This window comes from Copadichromis virginalis, linkage group LG18, assembly GCF_057382275.1.
Source record: "Copadichromis virginalis isolate Kocher_CV1m ecotype Utaka linkage group LG18, C_Virginalis_male_GT1.1, whole genome shotgun sequence".
NCBI classification, from domain to species: domain Eukaryota; kingdom Metazoa; phylum Chordata; class Actinopteri; order Cichliformes; family Cichlidae; genus Copadichromis; species Copadichromis virginalis.
In genome coordinates this window covers 25,844,059-25,860,619 of record NC_140635.1, presented here as the reverse complement: position 1 = coordinate 25,860,619, position 16,561 = coordinate 25,844,059, and the positions used below count along the sequence as shown (strand labels likewise).

The 16,561-nt window shown below is 41.4% G+C and overlaps 3 protein-coding genes across 3 annotated transcripts; 2 read left to right on the top strand and 1 right to left on the bottom strand.

Moving 5' to 3' along the window:
• The first annotated feature begins 678 nt into the window (after positions 1-678).
• LOC146688005 (transcription factor Sox-14) lies at positions 679-1,977 on the top strand. The gene has a single exon (XM_085438681.1). It carries the CDS (start codon positions 885-887, stop codon positions 1,608-1,610), a length of 726 nt encoding a protein of 241 aa, XP_085294807.1. The 5' UTR covers positions 679-884; the 3' UTR covers positions 1,611-1,977.
• A 1,145-nt stretch (positions 1,978-3,122) lies between these two features.
• On the top strand, positions 3,123-7,446 carry cldn18 (claudin 18). The gene is made up of 5 exons (XM_085438680.1): positions 3,123-3,514; positions 4,893-5,057; positions 6,495-6,633; positions 6,740-6,853; positions 7,012-7,446. Exons 1-5 carry the CDS (start codon positions 3,295-3,297, stop codon positions 7,106-7,108), a joined length of 735 nt encoding a protein of 244 aa, XP_085294806.1. The 5' UTR covers positions 3,123-3,294; the 3' UTR covers positions 7,109-7,446.
• Positions 7,447-7,826: 380 nt separating this feature from the next.
• On the bottom strand, positions 7,827-16,385 carry selenof (selenoprotein F). Its single transcript, XM_085438682.1, has 5 exons — positions 16,287-16,385; positions 13,648-13,815; positions 9,896-9,959; positions 9,443-9,492; positions 7,827-9,323 (listed from the first exon to the last, which is right to left on the bottom strand). Exons 1-5 carry the CDS (start codon positions 16,332-16,334, stop codon positions 9,192-9,194), a joined length of 462 nt encoding a protein of 153 aa, XP_085294808.1. The 5' UTR covers positions 16,335-16,385; the 3' UTR covers positions 7,827-9,191.
• Between the last annotated feature and the right edge of the window lie 176 nt (positions 16,386-16,561).

Below are 16,561 nucleotides of genomic sequence, written 5' to 3'. Positions count from 1 at the left end.
TTTTTGGGCTGATTACATTGGTTTTAGACACTGTGTTTTTTCCACCATGCATTTAAAAACAATAGGAGCTGGTTCAACGTGGATTAACAAAAGAGGTATGCAAGAATACTTTGAATGGACAGCACAAAATTTAGAACAGAACTAAGAGTAGAAAAAGAAAACACTGTAGCCAAGAACAACTGTGGTGCTAACTGTGGCACAGTTTCAGAAAACCTGTCAAAATAAAATAAAATAAAATAAAATAAAATAAAATAAAATAAAATAAAATAAAATAAAATAAAATAAAATAAAATAAGGGTAGCTGACTTCCTTTGAAATGAAGATTATTATTGTGCAAATGAGGCATTCAGGGCCACAAGCAGCCGCACCTTTCAACCCCCTCATACAAATCCTTTTAGCTTCTAGTTTTCTGCAGTCCAGCTTCTTCGCTGGTTTTCATCCCTGCTTCTCTCAGTTGAGATTTGAAGAGACTAAAAACTGTTGGAGAGCGAGAAGAGGGGGTGCCCCTCAAATGTTGTAGGCCTTCACAGTCAGTTTTTTTGTGAGAGGATTACAGTGCGCTCTCTCATTCCCATTGGCTTGGCCCGCCGTGACAGTGGTGTGATGATGAGGAGGATGACATGCCCAGCATCTTCCATAACAAGCTTCCTCTTGGTTCCATTCATACGCCCAGGCTTTTGGCTTTATGTAGTTTTCAGCTCCACTTTGTGTAAACGCTTCAGTCAATTTGGACTTAGTGTTAGCTTAAAATATTTCTCTGGCTATTCCCGAGAGTTCTTCGCACTTTTCCATTTTACTCACTAGAGAAACATGAGCTTTTTGAAGGAGTAGGTGAATTTAAAGTGCGGTCAGTGGGTGTTTTAATTAATGCGTCTGTCCCTGCGATGGCAAAACCTTTAGATCACATCAAGAGACCTATGAACGCCTTCATGGTTTGGTCCAGAGGTCAGAGGAGGAAGATGGCCCGGGAAAACCCGAAGATGCACAACTCTGAAATCAGCAAGAGACTCGGAGCGGAGTGGAAAATGCTCTCTGACTCTGAGAAGCGTCCCTACATCGACGAGGCCAAGAGACTGCGGGCTCAGCACATGAAGGAGCACCCGGATTACAAGTACAGACCCCGGCGCAAACCTAAGAGTCTCCTGAAGAGGGACCGGTTCGTTTTCCCGTTGCCGTCTTTACTCGGGGACGCAGCGGAACACTTGAAAGGATTTTCCATCGACTCTTTTCTCGTCCCCGGGGATAAAGCCAGAGCTCTCCTGGCTCCCGCCTCCGCTGCTTCCTCATTCTCTCTCCTGGAGCCGGTGGCACATTTCAGCACCGGAGCTGTCCAGCGGATGGCGGAGATACCGCACTCTCTGACCGCAGGCGCCGTGCCCTACAGCTCGCACACCTTTGGATACCAGACTGGAGGGTTTGGGGGTCTGCCCTGCCCCGCACAGCACACCCACACTCACCCATCGCCTTCCGGCCCGGGATACATGATGCCGTGTAACTGTGGCGCCTGGTCTGCAGCTACTTTACAACCCCAGGTGGCATATATCCTCTTTCCTGGAGGGATGACCAAGAGCGGCATGGACTCGTACGCTTCACCCAGCTCCAGTGTGTGACAGACTGGATACACATAAAGACGCATGGGCAGGAGGGGGAAAGTTTGCGCACAGAAAGAAGAAGAGGTCGTTTAGAGACTCAGGCTTAGATGACCACATTTAAATATTAAAGTGTCAGCGCAGATATTTCAATCACGGATTGATTTAAAAAAAACTATAAAAGTCCCTGTATTACTCCTTATTCCATGTAAATAGAGTAAAAAAAAGTATTTAGAGAAGGGGGAGGGTGGTGATGATGCTAATTTGTTACTCTTTTGTAAGGAAAATCGTTTCAGTTTAAATACAGTGGACATGCATAACATAGGACCAACATGCTGAAGTTATAGACTTGTCTCCTCCCCCCTTTCCAAAACAGTCAGTTTTTCATTAGTTCTCACACTTGGACAGTTATTCCACAGAATATCTGCTTCATTAAGTGGGACTGTTTTTGTTTGATTGATTGATTTGTACTCTGAATTGGGAATAATAAATGTTTTCAGAGGGACTGTCTATATATGTATGTTTAGAACTGCATTAAGACTGTGTTAAACCAGGTAAAGCAGTGGGTCAGTTTCTGTTTGATGAATAATATTAAGCAGAAGCTGGTAATTGTAGTCACTGGGGGTGATTCACAACCCTGTTAATCATATTTTACATCACACATGAGCTGTAATAATTACTTCACTGTTGCGATTGTGTTAAGCTCTAACCACCTATATCTCCTGATAAGCTGTTTTACAGACTTACACTAAAGACAAACAGATACTAAAACATCACAGACACTTCACAGCAACTGACAAACATTGCAAACATTACAAAATTACATTTTCCAGTCCAGTCATGTTTGACTACTGCATGACTCCGTGTGTGTAAGTGTGTGTGTGTTTAAGCAAAAGTGAGCCAGGGTGATGATAAGCGAATAATAGGAACTTATCTCCTCTCCCGTTTGTTGACCAAGTGATAAGCAGAATCATGGAAACTGTATGAGGTACAAGATTGTTTCACGTCTACAATATACAAGAAAGAGAACTCACAGTGAGCTCTGGTCTTCATGTACAAAAGCTCAGCAAGCAAATCTCTTGTATTTGGAAGTGTAAATGGAAAAAAACAAGGTGTCCTTTATTGTCTAAATGTGCATTTGTTCAGCATTACACGGTAGAAATGCATCAAATATTCCTCACTGTACTTTTAGCAGGGACACTGCAGCTCAAGAGAGAGGAGAGCCTGCAATCTTCTTAAACTTCTTAAGTCCTCCTGTGTAGCTGATGGTGATCTTTGGCCACCCTGATCGGTTCCCGCTCACCTGTGTGTATCTGTACGTTGTTTTTCCAGACTTTTTTCTGGTGTGAGGGAGTTACTAACGATTCTAGACTGACAAACAGTTTGTAATTCGCAGGAATAGTAACGTTCTTTCTCAGGTGTCAGGTGTTCCTATCACCACTGCGTTCACACCACTTGGTAGCCCAACCCATGCTGCCGTATCACCCAGGGGTAACACCCAGTCTCCTCCACCCACCACACTACCACCATGACTACAAAGCACCTCTTTGCACATTTTGATTCTCTGCATCACACGGCACACCTGTGACACCTTAATCTACACTCAGTTATATGTCCAGCTATACTTTAAGTAGTATCTATTAATCTACACACACACTGCATCTCCGAGGTGTATATTTTCCAGCTTCCGAACCACCACACAACAATGGCGCCTTCAGTTCTGCAAAATGGTGGATTCATCTTGGGTCTCATCGGTGCAGCTGCCCTCATTGCGGCCACAGCCATGAACAACTGGAGCGTGAAGGACAGGCAGGAGCAGGTCGTGACCTCCGTTTATACCTACAAGGGTCTGTGGCAAGACTGTGAGACGACCTCCGCCGGACTCACAGAGTGCCGCCCGCTCTACGGCCTTCTGGGTTACTCAGGTATGGCGAGGCTCTCTCAAGCCTTAATTTTCACATCCTATCTGGTGACTGACTGTTTGCTTTCAAATTAGTCTAAATCATTGTTGTCTTAAACACTGAACATATTCAGGCTGGGAATTATTTTTCCCTCACTGACAAGGCCACAGCCGCAGGAGTTTTTCTTAACAAGGAAATGAACACTCTTCCGTCTCTGCTCTAAAAGGAGATGTTACATTTTCACTGATCATAGAAGCAATTCTGTAATTTGGTTATTTTAAAATGTCTTGAGTGCTCAGGAGACGTTCAGGACAAGGCCGTATGTCGAGATCCAACATATGCTTCCTCTCAAATGTCCCAGGAGGAGGTTGTTTCACATCAACATTTCGGCCATGATGAAACATGTAAAAGCAACAGCATTGGAAAAAGATTGCTTTCCTCTCTGCGTCTCTTTCATTCAACAAATTTGTAAAAAAACAAAAAACAAACAAAACAAAACTGTAAAATAATGAAGTGAACTACATTGGCTGATTAACATCCTCACTTAGAAACCTCCCTGAACTCTTTGCAAAGTAAAATGTAATTATTAGGTTGAAGAACTTGTAGGGAAAAAAATATGTTTTGCACTTCGGAAACTCATTTTGGTCAACATAAAAACTTGATAAACCTGACTCACAGGTATATTATCATGTCTGTAAAAACTTATTTTTTACATTTATTTGAAATTTTCTTTTAACAAAGACTCTGAATATTAAAATAAAAAAATACACATATGGATAAACAAACAAATAATGATCATTTTAAAAAGCAAATCCAAACTGGAAACCAACTAAAACTGAAGTGAGGACAAAAATGAAAAATAAAAAAGGAAAAGTGCTAAGAAGTGAAATGCCCTACTGGTAATAATAGGGTGAAAACCTCACCATGTTCATCAGCCATGAACCTGAGTTTTTAAATGTGTCTGTAGAAGTTTTGAACTGTCGTGTAGGATGTAGATACGTTTCAAACTAAGTAAAGAGGAAGTTAAGACAAAACAAAAAAAGTGTCACCGAAAGAGATCAAACCCTTGGTTTTTGTGAGGGTTGGGCCCGCACCTATTAGTGTTTGCATTAGCATTTCTATCATAAAGGCCAGGCCCAGACTCGGTTATCAGAAAGCAGAACAAACAACAAGCAAAGGCACCTCCCAACAGCACATCTACTGTAAGAGAACACACTTCAAATCTTTAGACACATTGTATTTGAAGAATTAGTCATTTCAGTATAAAAGCCTACCTTGAGTGTTTTTTGTGAAGCCATCTACAGTTTTTGACATAATAAGACTTGAACTGAACTCATCAGTGGTCTTAGGTTGACTAGAGTCAATGTAACGCGCTAAGGTCTCCGTGTTTTCTGTCCACCAGGTACCTTCCAGACGGTGCGAGCTCTGATGATAGTGGGTGTGGTGCTGAGCGTGCTCGGGATGCTGATATCAGTCTTTTCCCTGAGCTGCCTCACAATGAACAAGATGGCAGACAGCGCAAAGGCTAACATGAGCCTCACTGCTGGCATCATGTTCGTCATCGCAGGTCATTATTTACCTCTGTGAACTTTCTAGTACAAACTAAACTGAATTGTTTTTGTCTTTTTGTTTCTTTTTTTTTGGGGGGGGGGGGGGGGGGGGTCTATTATTGGACACCCCCAGAGTATCTTTGTATGACCAATGGTTCAAAATCATCTTTTTTTTTTAATCTTGCACATTGCAAAACCCGACTGGATGCCCCTCACAAACAGGCAGGTGGGCGGGGCCTCTGTGCTGAAAGTCATACAATTAGGGACATCCGTTGTGACTGGTGTCATTCAAATCAGTGAATGTTTCTCCTAAACTTTGTCGAAATATCCCATTTTTGTTTTTTATACAGTAACTTTAACAGGATTGTCAGAGTTACAGGCCCCTCAAGGAATACAAATGGCTTAAAATCATTGTTACAGAAAACTATTTTGACATAGAAGTAATTGCAACTTGAAGCTGAGCCTGGCCTGAACAGGTAAAAAGGTCAAACGGAGCTCTTTCATATGAGATAGCTTGTGTGAACCACCCTTGAAGTTGACCCAAATTACATTTTTTCCATTTGGTTTCAGTTTTCAATAGAGTTTAAATGGTTTTTGTTATTGATTTTTTTCAACCATGAAATATTCATGTGGTGTATTTATGAAGTTATGAGGGCTCAAATATACTGAAAAAATGTATGCTACCTAAAAAGAGCCAAGTTCTACCCACCCTTAAATACTTTGAGGGCCTGTAACTGGAACAATATGTGAACTGAAGTTAAAATTTTGTACACTTTCATTAGATTATGTTAAAGTTACGGGACCACCAAAAGTAGCAGATTCTGAATGGGTCGGTTGTAAACTTTCCTCAGACCTGGCTGATTTTATATAAAACCATCCACTGACACCATACTGAGCTACACTGTAAGAGTAAGTAAAATACTTACAGTGTTGCCAGCAAGTTGCTGTAACATTTAAAGCAACCATGCTGTAATTTATTTAACATTTGTACAGGACAATGCTGCACAAATGTTGTGATGCTTTAATTTTACTGAGGTTCTTTCACACTAATGTAATCTTGTGCTTTTGTTGTATTTACTTTAATTTGTACAGTTTCTATGATAATTTCTTTCATGAAACTGCAGTATTTGCAAAGAAGTATTGACATTCATCATATCCAGGAGATAACTTTAACTGCAGGAAGTATTCTTAAAGTTCTAGCTAACTGCATCTGACATCTGAAATTTACAGCACAGACTGTATATTTGATCTAATGGTCAAATAAACTGATATGGGCTCCCAGAATGCAGTTTGGATCAGTCTGGGCTCCACAGGAATTATTTGCACCTCATTAGTTAAAACACCTCATATTTAATATGAGCATCCACTGCAGTCATTATAGCAGTATTTGACCAAGCTGAGAGTGTGGCAGAGGTAAATAAATCACTGAGCTCCTGTTTTTCTCCTTCTCTCAGGTGTGTGTGGCATTGCAGGAGCTTCTGTGTATGCCAATCAAATTGTGGAAAGTTTCAGGACGTCCACCTACACCAGCTACACACAAGAAATGATGGGAGAGGGGATGAACATGGGAATGGGCGGAGTAGGAATAACCACGTATGATGCTGTTTTGCTTGCATGTAATTATTTCACCAAATAATTCCTATAGTGTGTGTGCAATGTAATGTTTTTTGTTTTCTGCTTCTTCTTTTTTTTTTACCAGTTACACATTTGGCCCAGCACTGTTCGTTGGCTGGATCGGCGGGGGCGTCCTGCTCATTGGTGGCATCCTGAAGTCTCTCGCTTTCAGAGAGATGATAAAAGATGAGAAACCACGGTAAGTCCCCTCATAGATGTATCATGTTTTTAAATTACTTTCTGCTGCAGTTTTATCTGGAGCAGTTCTCTACAAATGCCCCCCTCAATTTTTCATTTACATTTACAAGAGAAACATTTTCACAACAGATTTTTTCCTGCCATTTGTTTCTTTTGCAGTTACCCAGGGGTTGTGTACAAACCTCAGTCCAACAACAAAACTGAAGTGATGGACCACCGCTCAGAGGGAGGCAAGAAAGAGCACCAGTATGTGTAACCTCAGCCACAGCATAAACACGTGTAGTGACTTTACTATAGAAATGTGTTTCCAGCTTTACACGTTCAGTTTGCCTTATAAGGGGATTTATTTTCATTTGCTTCATATACGCATTCAATTGTGCATTCTTATTTTCTGATAGTAGAAGTTAGCAGTGTCTCACGTCTGTCCAGCTGCAGGTGCAAGGAAAGAGTTTTTGGCTATATTATTATTTTTATTTTTTTACATGGACATAACAGTGGTTATGTGATGCTCAGATGCTGCATGTAACTGAAGCTTCTTTTTTTTACTTGAGTTTTGTGTAATCATTATCTGTCTGAAAATAAAACAGTGATTCCTAAAATATGTGCATCAAGTGGTTGTGGTCGCTCCAAGCATTTACTGACTATACATGCAGGTATTTAAAGTATGACGTATGTATAGAAACTTTTACTAAAGCTGTATATTTTGCAGATAAGTCCAAGGAACAGGCAGACCTGGTAAAATCAGCTACTGTATCACTGTTTCCTAAACAAATGTATTGTTGTAAAGGGAGATCTGTAATAAGGTCAGGCAAGTTTAAAGCTGACACAAGCAACCAGGCAGATATCTTGGAGCTCATTTTAACAGTGCTTAGAAGCTTACTGCACCTGGACTCAGGCTGTCTGAAATCCACCTACATTGTGCTGGTGCCCCATCTTCAACTGGTTCTGCTGTAAAAAACCATCAGACAGCTGGATCCAGTCCAGTATCCAGAGCTTTAATGGCTCTGTAACTGTATCTTTATTTTTGGTGTTGACATGGAAACATCTCTACTGAAACCCAAACTAGCAGCTGAAAAAAAAAGTTTTTACAGTTTTATAATAACAAAAAAGGCCATTCAATAAGAACACAATTTGTAAAGATAAAATAAATTTTTAAAAATGGCAATGCATCACAGGACTGATGTGATGTCATAAATAACCACTAGATGTCAGTAAAGTCATACCTATGAATCTAAAACCTGCACCCACAGTACAGTCAGATGTTTGGTGACTACAAATGACTTGGCATGGAAATGTCTAATGGAAAGGACAGAGCATGGAGAGAAAAATCATCAGTGACTGTTTATTGTTGCATATTTCGACCCATCACCTGGACATAAAAAGCTTTCCAAAAACAAATGCAGTTTCTGTTCAAAGCAGATGGTGCAGAAAAACACAAATTTACATCAGATTTCACATCCCAAAACTGGTTTCCTGTGAGCTCTTCACTAACGTGTGCCTCTGCAAAGACATCTGCATTTGGAGAGGACCTAGAATTTGTTCACTCCGACTATAAATGCGATCAGTCGCAATGCTGAGCATTATTCAAAAAAAATAAAAATAAAAAATTTAAAATGATACAAGAATATCAAACAGACGGGAACAGGAAGTCCCACATACAGACAATACAGTTCATTATGTCCAAGGTCGTTTCAAACCTAAATGTATGATCAGTACTTAATGAGTAAAACTGAACTGAAGCTCACATTATCCTGTTGAACACTCTCACGTGAGCAGTTTGGTGAAATCCAGATGACTCGTGATTTTCAGATACAAAAAACCAAAACAAAAAACAAACAGTCGTACAGATCAGAGATTCAGAAACCATCTATCAAGGCCAAGTTGTGTACAAATTGGTAAATAACTAAGACATCTCAGTTCACACAAAATACAAATCATATCTGCTCACTCCTCTAGTAATCCCCAACCAGGGCGAGAGATTTTGATGAATTTTTCACGTCTCCTGAGTTTTTCTGCCACGAGCTAATAAAACGCAGATGAACTAGATTTCATTTGTGGTGACTAAAACGTGGGAAATCAGATTAACAGCCTCAACAGTTCACCTGTTACAGCAGCAGCCTGATCACAGACGAGTTATGGATGGCTATTTGTACGAATGTGTCGGAGCACCACAAACAAAATCCCTCTCACCTGAAGGTGGAGGCACAGACCTCACAGCGAAACTATCTGCACAGCTAGAGTCAAGTACAAGCAGTGAATAAATCATTATTTGTAATCTGGGGAAACTGAGTCTTCCAAATTATAAAAAACACAAAAACAAAAAAAAATAAAACTCGTGTCTATATTCGGTCCAACTTTTCGCTCAGGAACTCCTCCACGCTGTCTGTGTTCCACTTGAGGATGCTGAGTTCTTCAGCAATGTTCCCGTTGTCATCCAAAAGCTTTAGTACAGGATCTGAGCCTCTGACGTACTGCGGGGAGAAGAACGAGAAAGGCTCATTTGATCAGCATAATCTGGTTTACATCTCCTGAGAATAATTACTGTGGCAAACAATGCTGGTACATTAGCAACACGATTCATCATGGCTACCTTGATCTGAAGACCCTTGAACATCTTTGGCTTCTCACTCCTAACAAAAGCTGATGAGAAAAAGAGACAAATGAGTCAGTTAACTCTTTATATTTTAGCTCAGAGGTTTGGAATGAGTGACCACTGCAAAACATCCCCGAAATAGATTTTTAACAGCAGAAGAGACTGTTGTAAACACAGGAGGGACACAGCTGAAGCAAGCATATGGCACAAGTGGGGCTCCAGACGTCTACACCGCTGCAACCTGACACCAGGTTTAACCACACGTCTCCATGTGGGAGAGACAAAGGATAAACAAATGCTTCAAAAGGCTGTTTGAAAACAGTCCTGCTGGCTTTTTAGTGCTGTTGTCCCTCCCACTGATTAAAACAGACTCACAAAAAGGAGGAAGATCAGTTTCAGTTAAAGCTGTTGTTCCAAAAAAAAGTAATGATGCCCCAACTGAGGACTCACCTTGGACTTGAGGGAACCTCCCCAGTTTTCATCCACACACCTCGAGGATGGCTCCAGCGTAGAGCTGCACAGAGAGAAACGCAACATGAGGCAGTCCGAGAGATTTCCTCCCAACACATTAACGCCTGCACACAGTCTGAGAGGACCGAAGCTCCACTGGGGATGGACTGTCTGCCCGAAGGAGTAATTTGATTCAGGCAGACTGATTCATAAATGTGTCCGGGCGACTCCTTGGGGGTCATTAAGCTGTGAGCCTGTGCATATGGAGTGGGGCTGATGGATGGCGGTTTGTGCAGGGCTCACTTGTAATCAAACCTCCGGCACCAACACACAATAAGTTAGAGGAAATTGGAGTGTCACAGCAGTATTTCAAGGCCACGCTCTGCGTGTTGTTTTCAAGGAGGAGAGTGGTAAATGGCCTGGTTGGCCAGTTCGCACAGCAAATTAAATTACGCATGCAAGGCTAAGATCCTCTCCTGTTCTCTCCCCGTCCTCCTCTGTGTGTCTGTAAACCATCGGCACAGCTTAAATTAAATTTCCAAGCTTTTCATTTTACCACACATGGCAGATCAGAAGATCGGTGGAAAGTCACGACTCGGTTGGGAGCGGGAAGCTAATGATGGATTACTTTATCCAGACCTACTGCAGCACTTTAACATTTCAAAGTGTTGTTAATTAACTAATCACCCCCTCCATCAGTGATTTCAAAGCTAAAAATGAATAAATAAAGAAAGAATCAGACTTTAAAAGCTTAACTTTACCTCTGGCATGTCTTAATCTAATGGTTATCCTGTCAAAATAAGCTGACTTAGAGGTCAGCTTTGATAGATCAATATAAAATCATCTCATCTGAACAGATTACATTAGAAGTTTACAGGGAATATACAGCCAACGTATAATCCATATTTTCCACGATGATCAGGACCGTTCCTGATTCTAACACTTCTTTTTGAGTAATCAGTTAGTCGCTGATCTCAGAACATTTTGCTGTTTGTCCAGCAAAGAAAAGCTTTTTTGTGGGGGCCCCAAACACTACGTAACCAGCCAACAGGAATCTTGTTCAAAAATCAGCCAATGTATTGTAAAGTATGATTTTTAATGAAGAAAACAGCTAAAATAGCTTGTTTCAGACCGATGATGATCTGAGGGGCTGCAGGGAGGCTCAGTAAAATACACTTCTCAAGAAAACTAAAGCTAAAAGTTGAAAACATCAGATCTGAATGAGAAAACAAATACTGCTGGATATGGACTGGCTAATGTGTTTGTTTTCATTTCCATCAAATGCAGCAATCAGAGGGCTAGATTCAAAGACACCCCAAAAATCTAACTGAAACTATGATGTGGCAAAGAGCTCCTGGGCAGTCTGAGGAACAACTTAGTGGTGTCAGACCAAAACAAAACGTCCAAGAGGTGTTTTGGTGGATTTAGGTCGGGCGAGTGCGGGGCTGATCAGTGGTATCAGTTCCTTCATCTTCCAGGAACTGCCTGCATACTTTCCCCACATGAGGTCAGGCACTGTCATGCATTAGGAGTAATCCAGGACCCACTGCACCAACGTAAGTTCTGACAACGAGCACAAGGATTTCATCCAGATACCTAATGGCAGTCAGGGTGCTGTTGCCCGTCTCCATGGATTTACCTCCCCAGACCATCACTGACCCACCACCAAATTTTCTCCACGGCTTCTCCAGATCCTTTCAGGTCTTTCACATGTGCTCTGGGTGAACCTGCTCTCATCTGTGAAAAGCACCGGGCACCAGTGCCAGTTCTGGTACTCTATGGCAAATCCCAATTTGACTACACAGCCTCATGAAGTCTGTTTCTAGTTGTTTGACTCCAGAGGTCATTTTGGAGCTTTGGCAGTGCTTATCCTGTTCCTCCTTGCCCAAAGAAGCAGACCGCTGTCCTGCTGCTGGGGTAAGGACTTTAACCGTCCTGTCCAGCCCTCCTAGAGTAACTGCCTGTCTCTTAATTTCATTAACACCAAAGCAGCTGAAACTGATTAACAACCCCCTCAGCAACTTAACAGCAGATCAATATCCCAGAGGTTTAACTGACTTGATGCTATACAGGGATTTAAAAAAAAATGTTCCTTTACTTTTTTGAGCAGTATATAAATGAGGAGGTCACGGAGTTTTTACTGTTTTATTTGATTATGCTTCAAATGTTATGCCATGCTTATGTTCACATATTTCACCAGACACAGCTTTCTGTAGAAACAGGAAGCTGACCCTGTGACTTTTACTGAAAGAGATTAGCACACACACACACGAACTTAGTGATACATACACCCACGTATGCAGAATTAAAGGAAACTGCTATGCTTGTCCCACCCTGCTTCTGCTATAAAAATAAACGAATACTGCAGCTCGGGGTGACTCTCTGTCTGAGTTTCACCCGTGCCGCACGTTATCAGTATCAAGTGTCTCAGTGTTGTTTATTCACCTGACTGTTTGTTAACTGTAAATCTCTGACAGAGGATTATTTTGAAATGAGAATTTCCTAAAGGTGGTCTAGTGTAGTTTAATAATAAATCGAGCTGGAAACAAGCACAAGTCAAGAAACTAAGGCCTCCAGTGTTACCATCATCAATTGTGCACCACAGAGGTCTGAGACACTCTCATAAAGGTTTAGCTGTTCTACAGAGATGTAATACATCATTCACACCCAGAGGAGCTGAAGTGCTGCTGCACCCAGGTGGTCTGCAGAGAAGAGCACATTCGAAGATGAGTAAGCGAAATGCCCTCCGTGCTCAGTGAATCTTACTAATCGACCAGGCTGTGCAGTAAGCCATTTGTCCGAAGGCTTTAACAATACGGCGCTGATGGCAATTGAGATGCTGAAAGGAATTCTTAAGGCAGATAATTGTCGCCGTCTGAGGATAAAAATGTGCTTAGTGATGCCGTCGTTTCCATCGGAGACCTCTGAGTGCAGCGAGAGATGGGCAACTGCTCTTCTAAGTGACATTTTCACTCCAACGCCGAAGAGGAGTAATCTCTGCTCTAAGTGTCTGTCTGAAACACAGTTATCATCAAGAGGTGTAATGAGGTGTGTGCTGCACATTTCCAAGGTGCTGTTGCTAGGATACCGCACACGCACGCACGCACGCACGCACTGGGGGCCCTGCTTAACCAGGGAAAAATTACATTGTTTTTCCACCATCACTTAAGTCAGTGTTGATCTGCCAGAGCACAGCAGAGAGTCCTCCCAAGCAAGCTGTAATATCCGGGGCAGCGAGCATACAGTAACTTGCCCTCACTGCTTAGACAGGGTAACACCTGACACGCCGACCCCGAGCTGAGGTTAAGGAGCCTCGACTTTGAACATCTGAGAAAGATTGAGACTGACAGCTACTAACAAGCTGTGTGTGGCACAGCTGCAAACAGTGTCAACCGGAAGGCTGGATAAAGCTCGGCTGTTTTTAGTAGCAGTTCGAGCGTTGAGGGACATGACCCTGTCAGTAAACGTGACACATTTCGACAGAGGTCCTGTAAACCCTTCTGCAAACAACTGAGGAACAGAACAAAATGTCTTCTTTAAAACTAAGCATTCATTCATAGCTCAAGACCCCCACAGTTAAGAAACATGAATTTTTTAATGTCACTATATGCTCTTTATTTAACCTTAGTTGTGGTTACACTTCATCTACTCTGATTGAATCTCCTTGTATCACACTGCACGCTGTGCCTTAATCTAGACAGGCAGTTGCTTTCTGTCGACCCGATCCGTGAGCCCTCCGTTTTTCTCTTTACCTTGCGCCCGTCCATCTGGGCCTCCTGCTGGCAGCACTGCCGACAATTAGGCTGGAGCTTGGCGAGGCTGAACTCCCCGAGCAGGTCACAGGAACTGCACAGCAGGTTGCTGGAGAAACCCAGCTCCCTGCAAGCCTCAGACGAAAGATCGGCACCGTATGCCGACAGCTGTAGGGAGGTACAAGGACAACAATAAAGGGAGGAAGAAACAAATGTTTTCATAAAGGACAGAAGTGTTAGGTTCCAACGGCACAACTACAACTAAAAAGTTCAAATTAGCAACAATTAAGTACTTTGTCATATAAGATTTTAGAGTACTAGGACAGTTATGCCATCTCAAAACAAATTTAGATATCAATGTAACTGGAAAATATATTATTAATTATTATTCTAGGCAAAGCTGAATTATATTATTGAGTAAAACCAAAGTATATACACTTCACCAATTATAATTTGTAGCTTTTATCCAAAGTACAATCTAAATGAGTACCTCAAATGGTATTAATACTACTGTCACTCAGGGAACATTGAGTTATCTGTGTAATATAGTGAAACACATTAACATGCTACACGCTACAGTGCTGTACAGGTTATACAAAATATACACTTAACAGTCACTACAATGTGTGTACAATGTGTACACACTAAAAATCTAATAAAACAAGTACACAAGACTGTTTGCAGAATAAAAACCAGGGTACAAAGCAAGAACAAATGGGTTTTTAAAAGTGTTTGAAAATGATAGGAAGAGCAGGCAGCTCTTTTGTGAAAAGGTAAGTTGTTAGAAAGATTAGGAACCAACAGTGAAAAGGTTCTATCGCCTCTGCTTTTAAACCTGGATCTAGAAATATCCAAGAGCAGATGGTTTGTAAACTTCAGTGCTCTGATAGAAGTGTAGGGTCTCAAAAGTTCACTTAAGTGGGCGTCAGACTCTTAAAAATGAGTAATAAAATATTCAACTGAATTCTGAAATGGACTGGAAACTCTGCTAGAAACTCTTGTACCCTGCTGTCAGCTCCTACGTAGTGCAAAATTATGTCACATGATTTTTGCCCCATGCTATATTTCTGTGTGTCTCCTTAACGTGACAGAGTACCACCCAACCTGACAGTGTGTGTGGTACTTTCAAGCTCAGGCTTCACACTGCTCCAAACACTCAGTTTGTTTGGTTTTTTCTCCATTATTGGCTCGGTATGCTGTCATAAAGCGAGGATGCCCTAACATGGTCGTCTAAGGCAAGCAGCTCTGGCTACAGCACAGCAGCTCACCTACCAGCTGATTAAACATTTTGTTTATGAGGGGCAGCCAATCAGAAGAAAGCTAGCTTAAAGGACGGGCTTTTATCATCAAAGGATGAACTGGGGTTTCCACCAAGCCCCCAGTATAAGATAAAATAAGAATCATTTTAAACTGTAAATGATGCATATTTACTCTAACAGAAACAAACATAAAATCACGCATTTCATACGCCAGATGCCTTTGAACGAGATTTCCAAAGAACCTAACACACCAGTTTAAAACACATAACAATAACCTGAAGTAGCAAAAGTCTTCTGCGTGGAAGATTTCAGGGTTAGATTGCTTAAATCAGCCTGTGAATAACAGACCACCGGGCTGCTGTTTGTTAATCAACTTTGTCAGCTTTCCTTGAAGACGCCCCCGGCAGGAAAACGTGATTCGCTTTCGCATCAGTGTCCTCTTACATTCGACCACCCCACAAACACTTTCATATTTGGGTCGAGGAAGATCTCATTCTGATGATTGTCTCCCTTTAACTTTAGCATGAAAGGTTATCTTCTAAATAAACTACAAGATTTTAAACTGTTGTAGCGCAAACGATTGTCATTTCCAATGATTCTGTGTGTGTTTTTATGTCAAAGGCTTTTGCTTATATTATTCAATAGACTGCAGTCAACAGGGTCTATGAAGGAAGTTCTATATAAAATGACCTGTTGCACAAGCATCTTTATGACCCGGCTTTATTGTACCCACTCTATGATCTACATTATAACCAATCCAGTCATTTTTAATATCGTTATAGAAATATGTTATATTTCTTGCTATTTGTGCTGCCATCTTGGCTACATCTCACTCTCTACAAAGAAAAAGACAGCTAATGTCAATGAAGCTTTTTTGTACCCAAATAAATAAAGGGCACATAAAAACTTGCAGATTCTACCTTGTGACAGAAATATTCCTTGTAGCTCAAAACGACTGGATATCATTTATAAGATGTATGTTTGATAGAAAATAAATCATTTACAACAGTTGAAATTCTACCAATCACTTTTCAGCACGGCACCGGCACTGAGAAGCGCTCAGGTACAGTAAATTTAGTACACCGGAAGTCTTCTCTTTGTCATCGACTTTCTCCTAAAAATACACAAGACTCGAAAAAGTAACTACATAATAAGTAGCAAAAATCTAACAAGCACATTATAAAGGTATCACTTCCCCCGGGACTCGGAGCTGTTTTCAGGATAAGCCACGTCAGTTTGAAGCTCCGGGTGCAGCAGGATGTGGCTCATTAAAAGCTGAACCTAAAGATCGCCAAAAAACAGCCCCGCAGCCGCTCACACTCACTGTAAGCAGCTGTGACAGCGGCCAGCGCTGCCATTTCTCACAGTTAATAAACTCACCGTCTGTAACAGCGACAGGAGCCACAGGAGATATACCTCTCCCGACATTTTGGAGCCTGCTTTGTTAGCGAAAACTACTATTAGGACCTCTTTATTCCACTGAAGGCCGGTCCGTGGTCGCGCCTGTCCGATAAACGTTAGTGATAATCATTTCTGACTTTTATTTATCATTTTTAACCTTTAATGATAAAATACATACAAAAAGCTTAGAAAGCATATTGTGTAAATATTTGAAGTAAAAAATAATATTTCTTTTTAATTTTATGCTTTTTTGT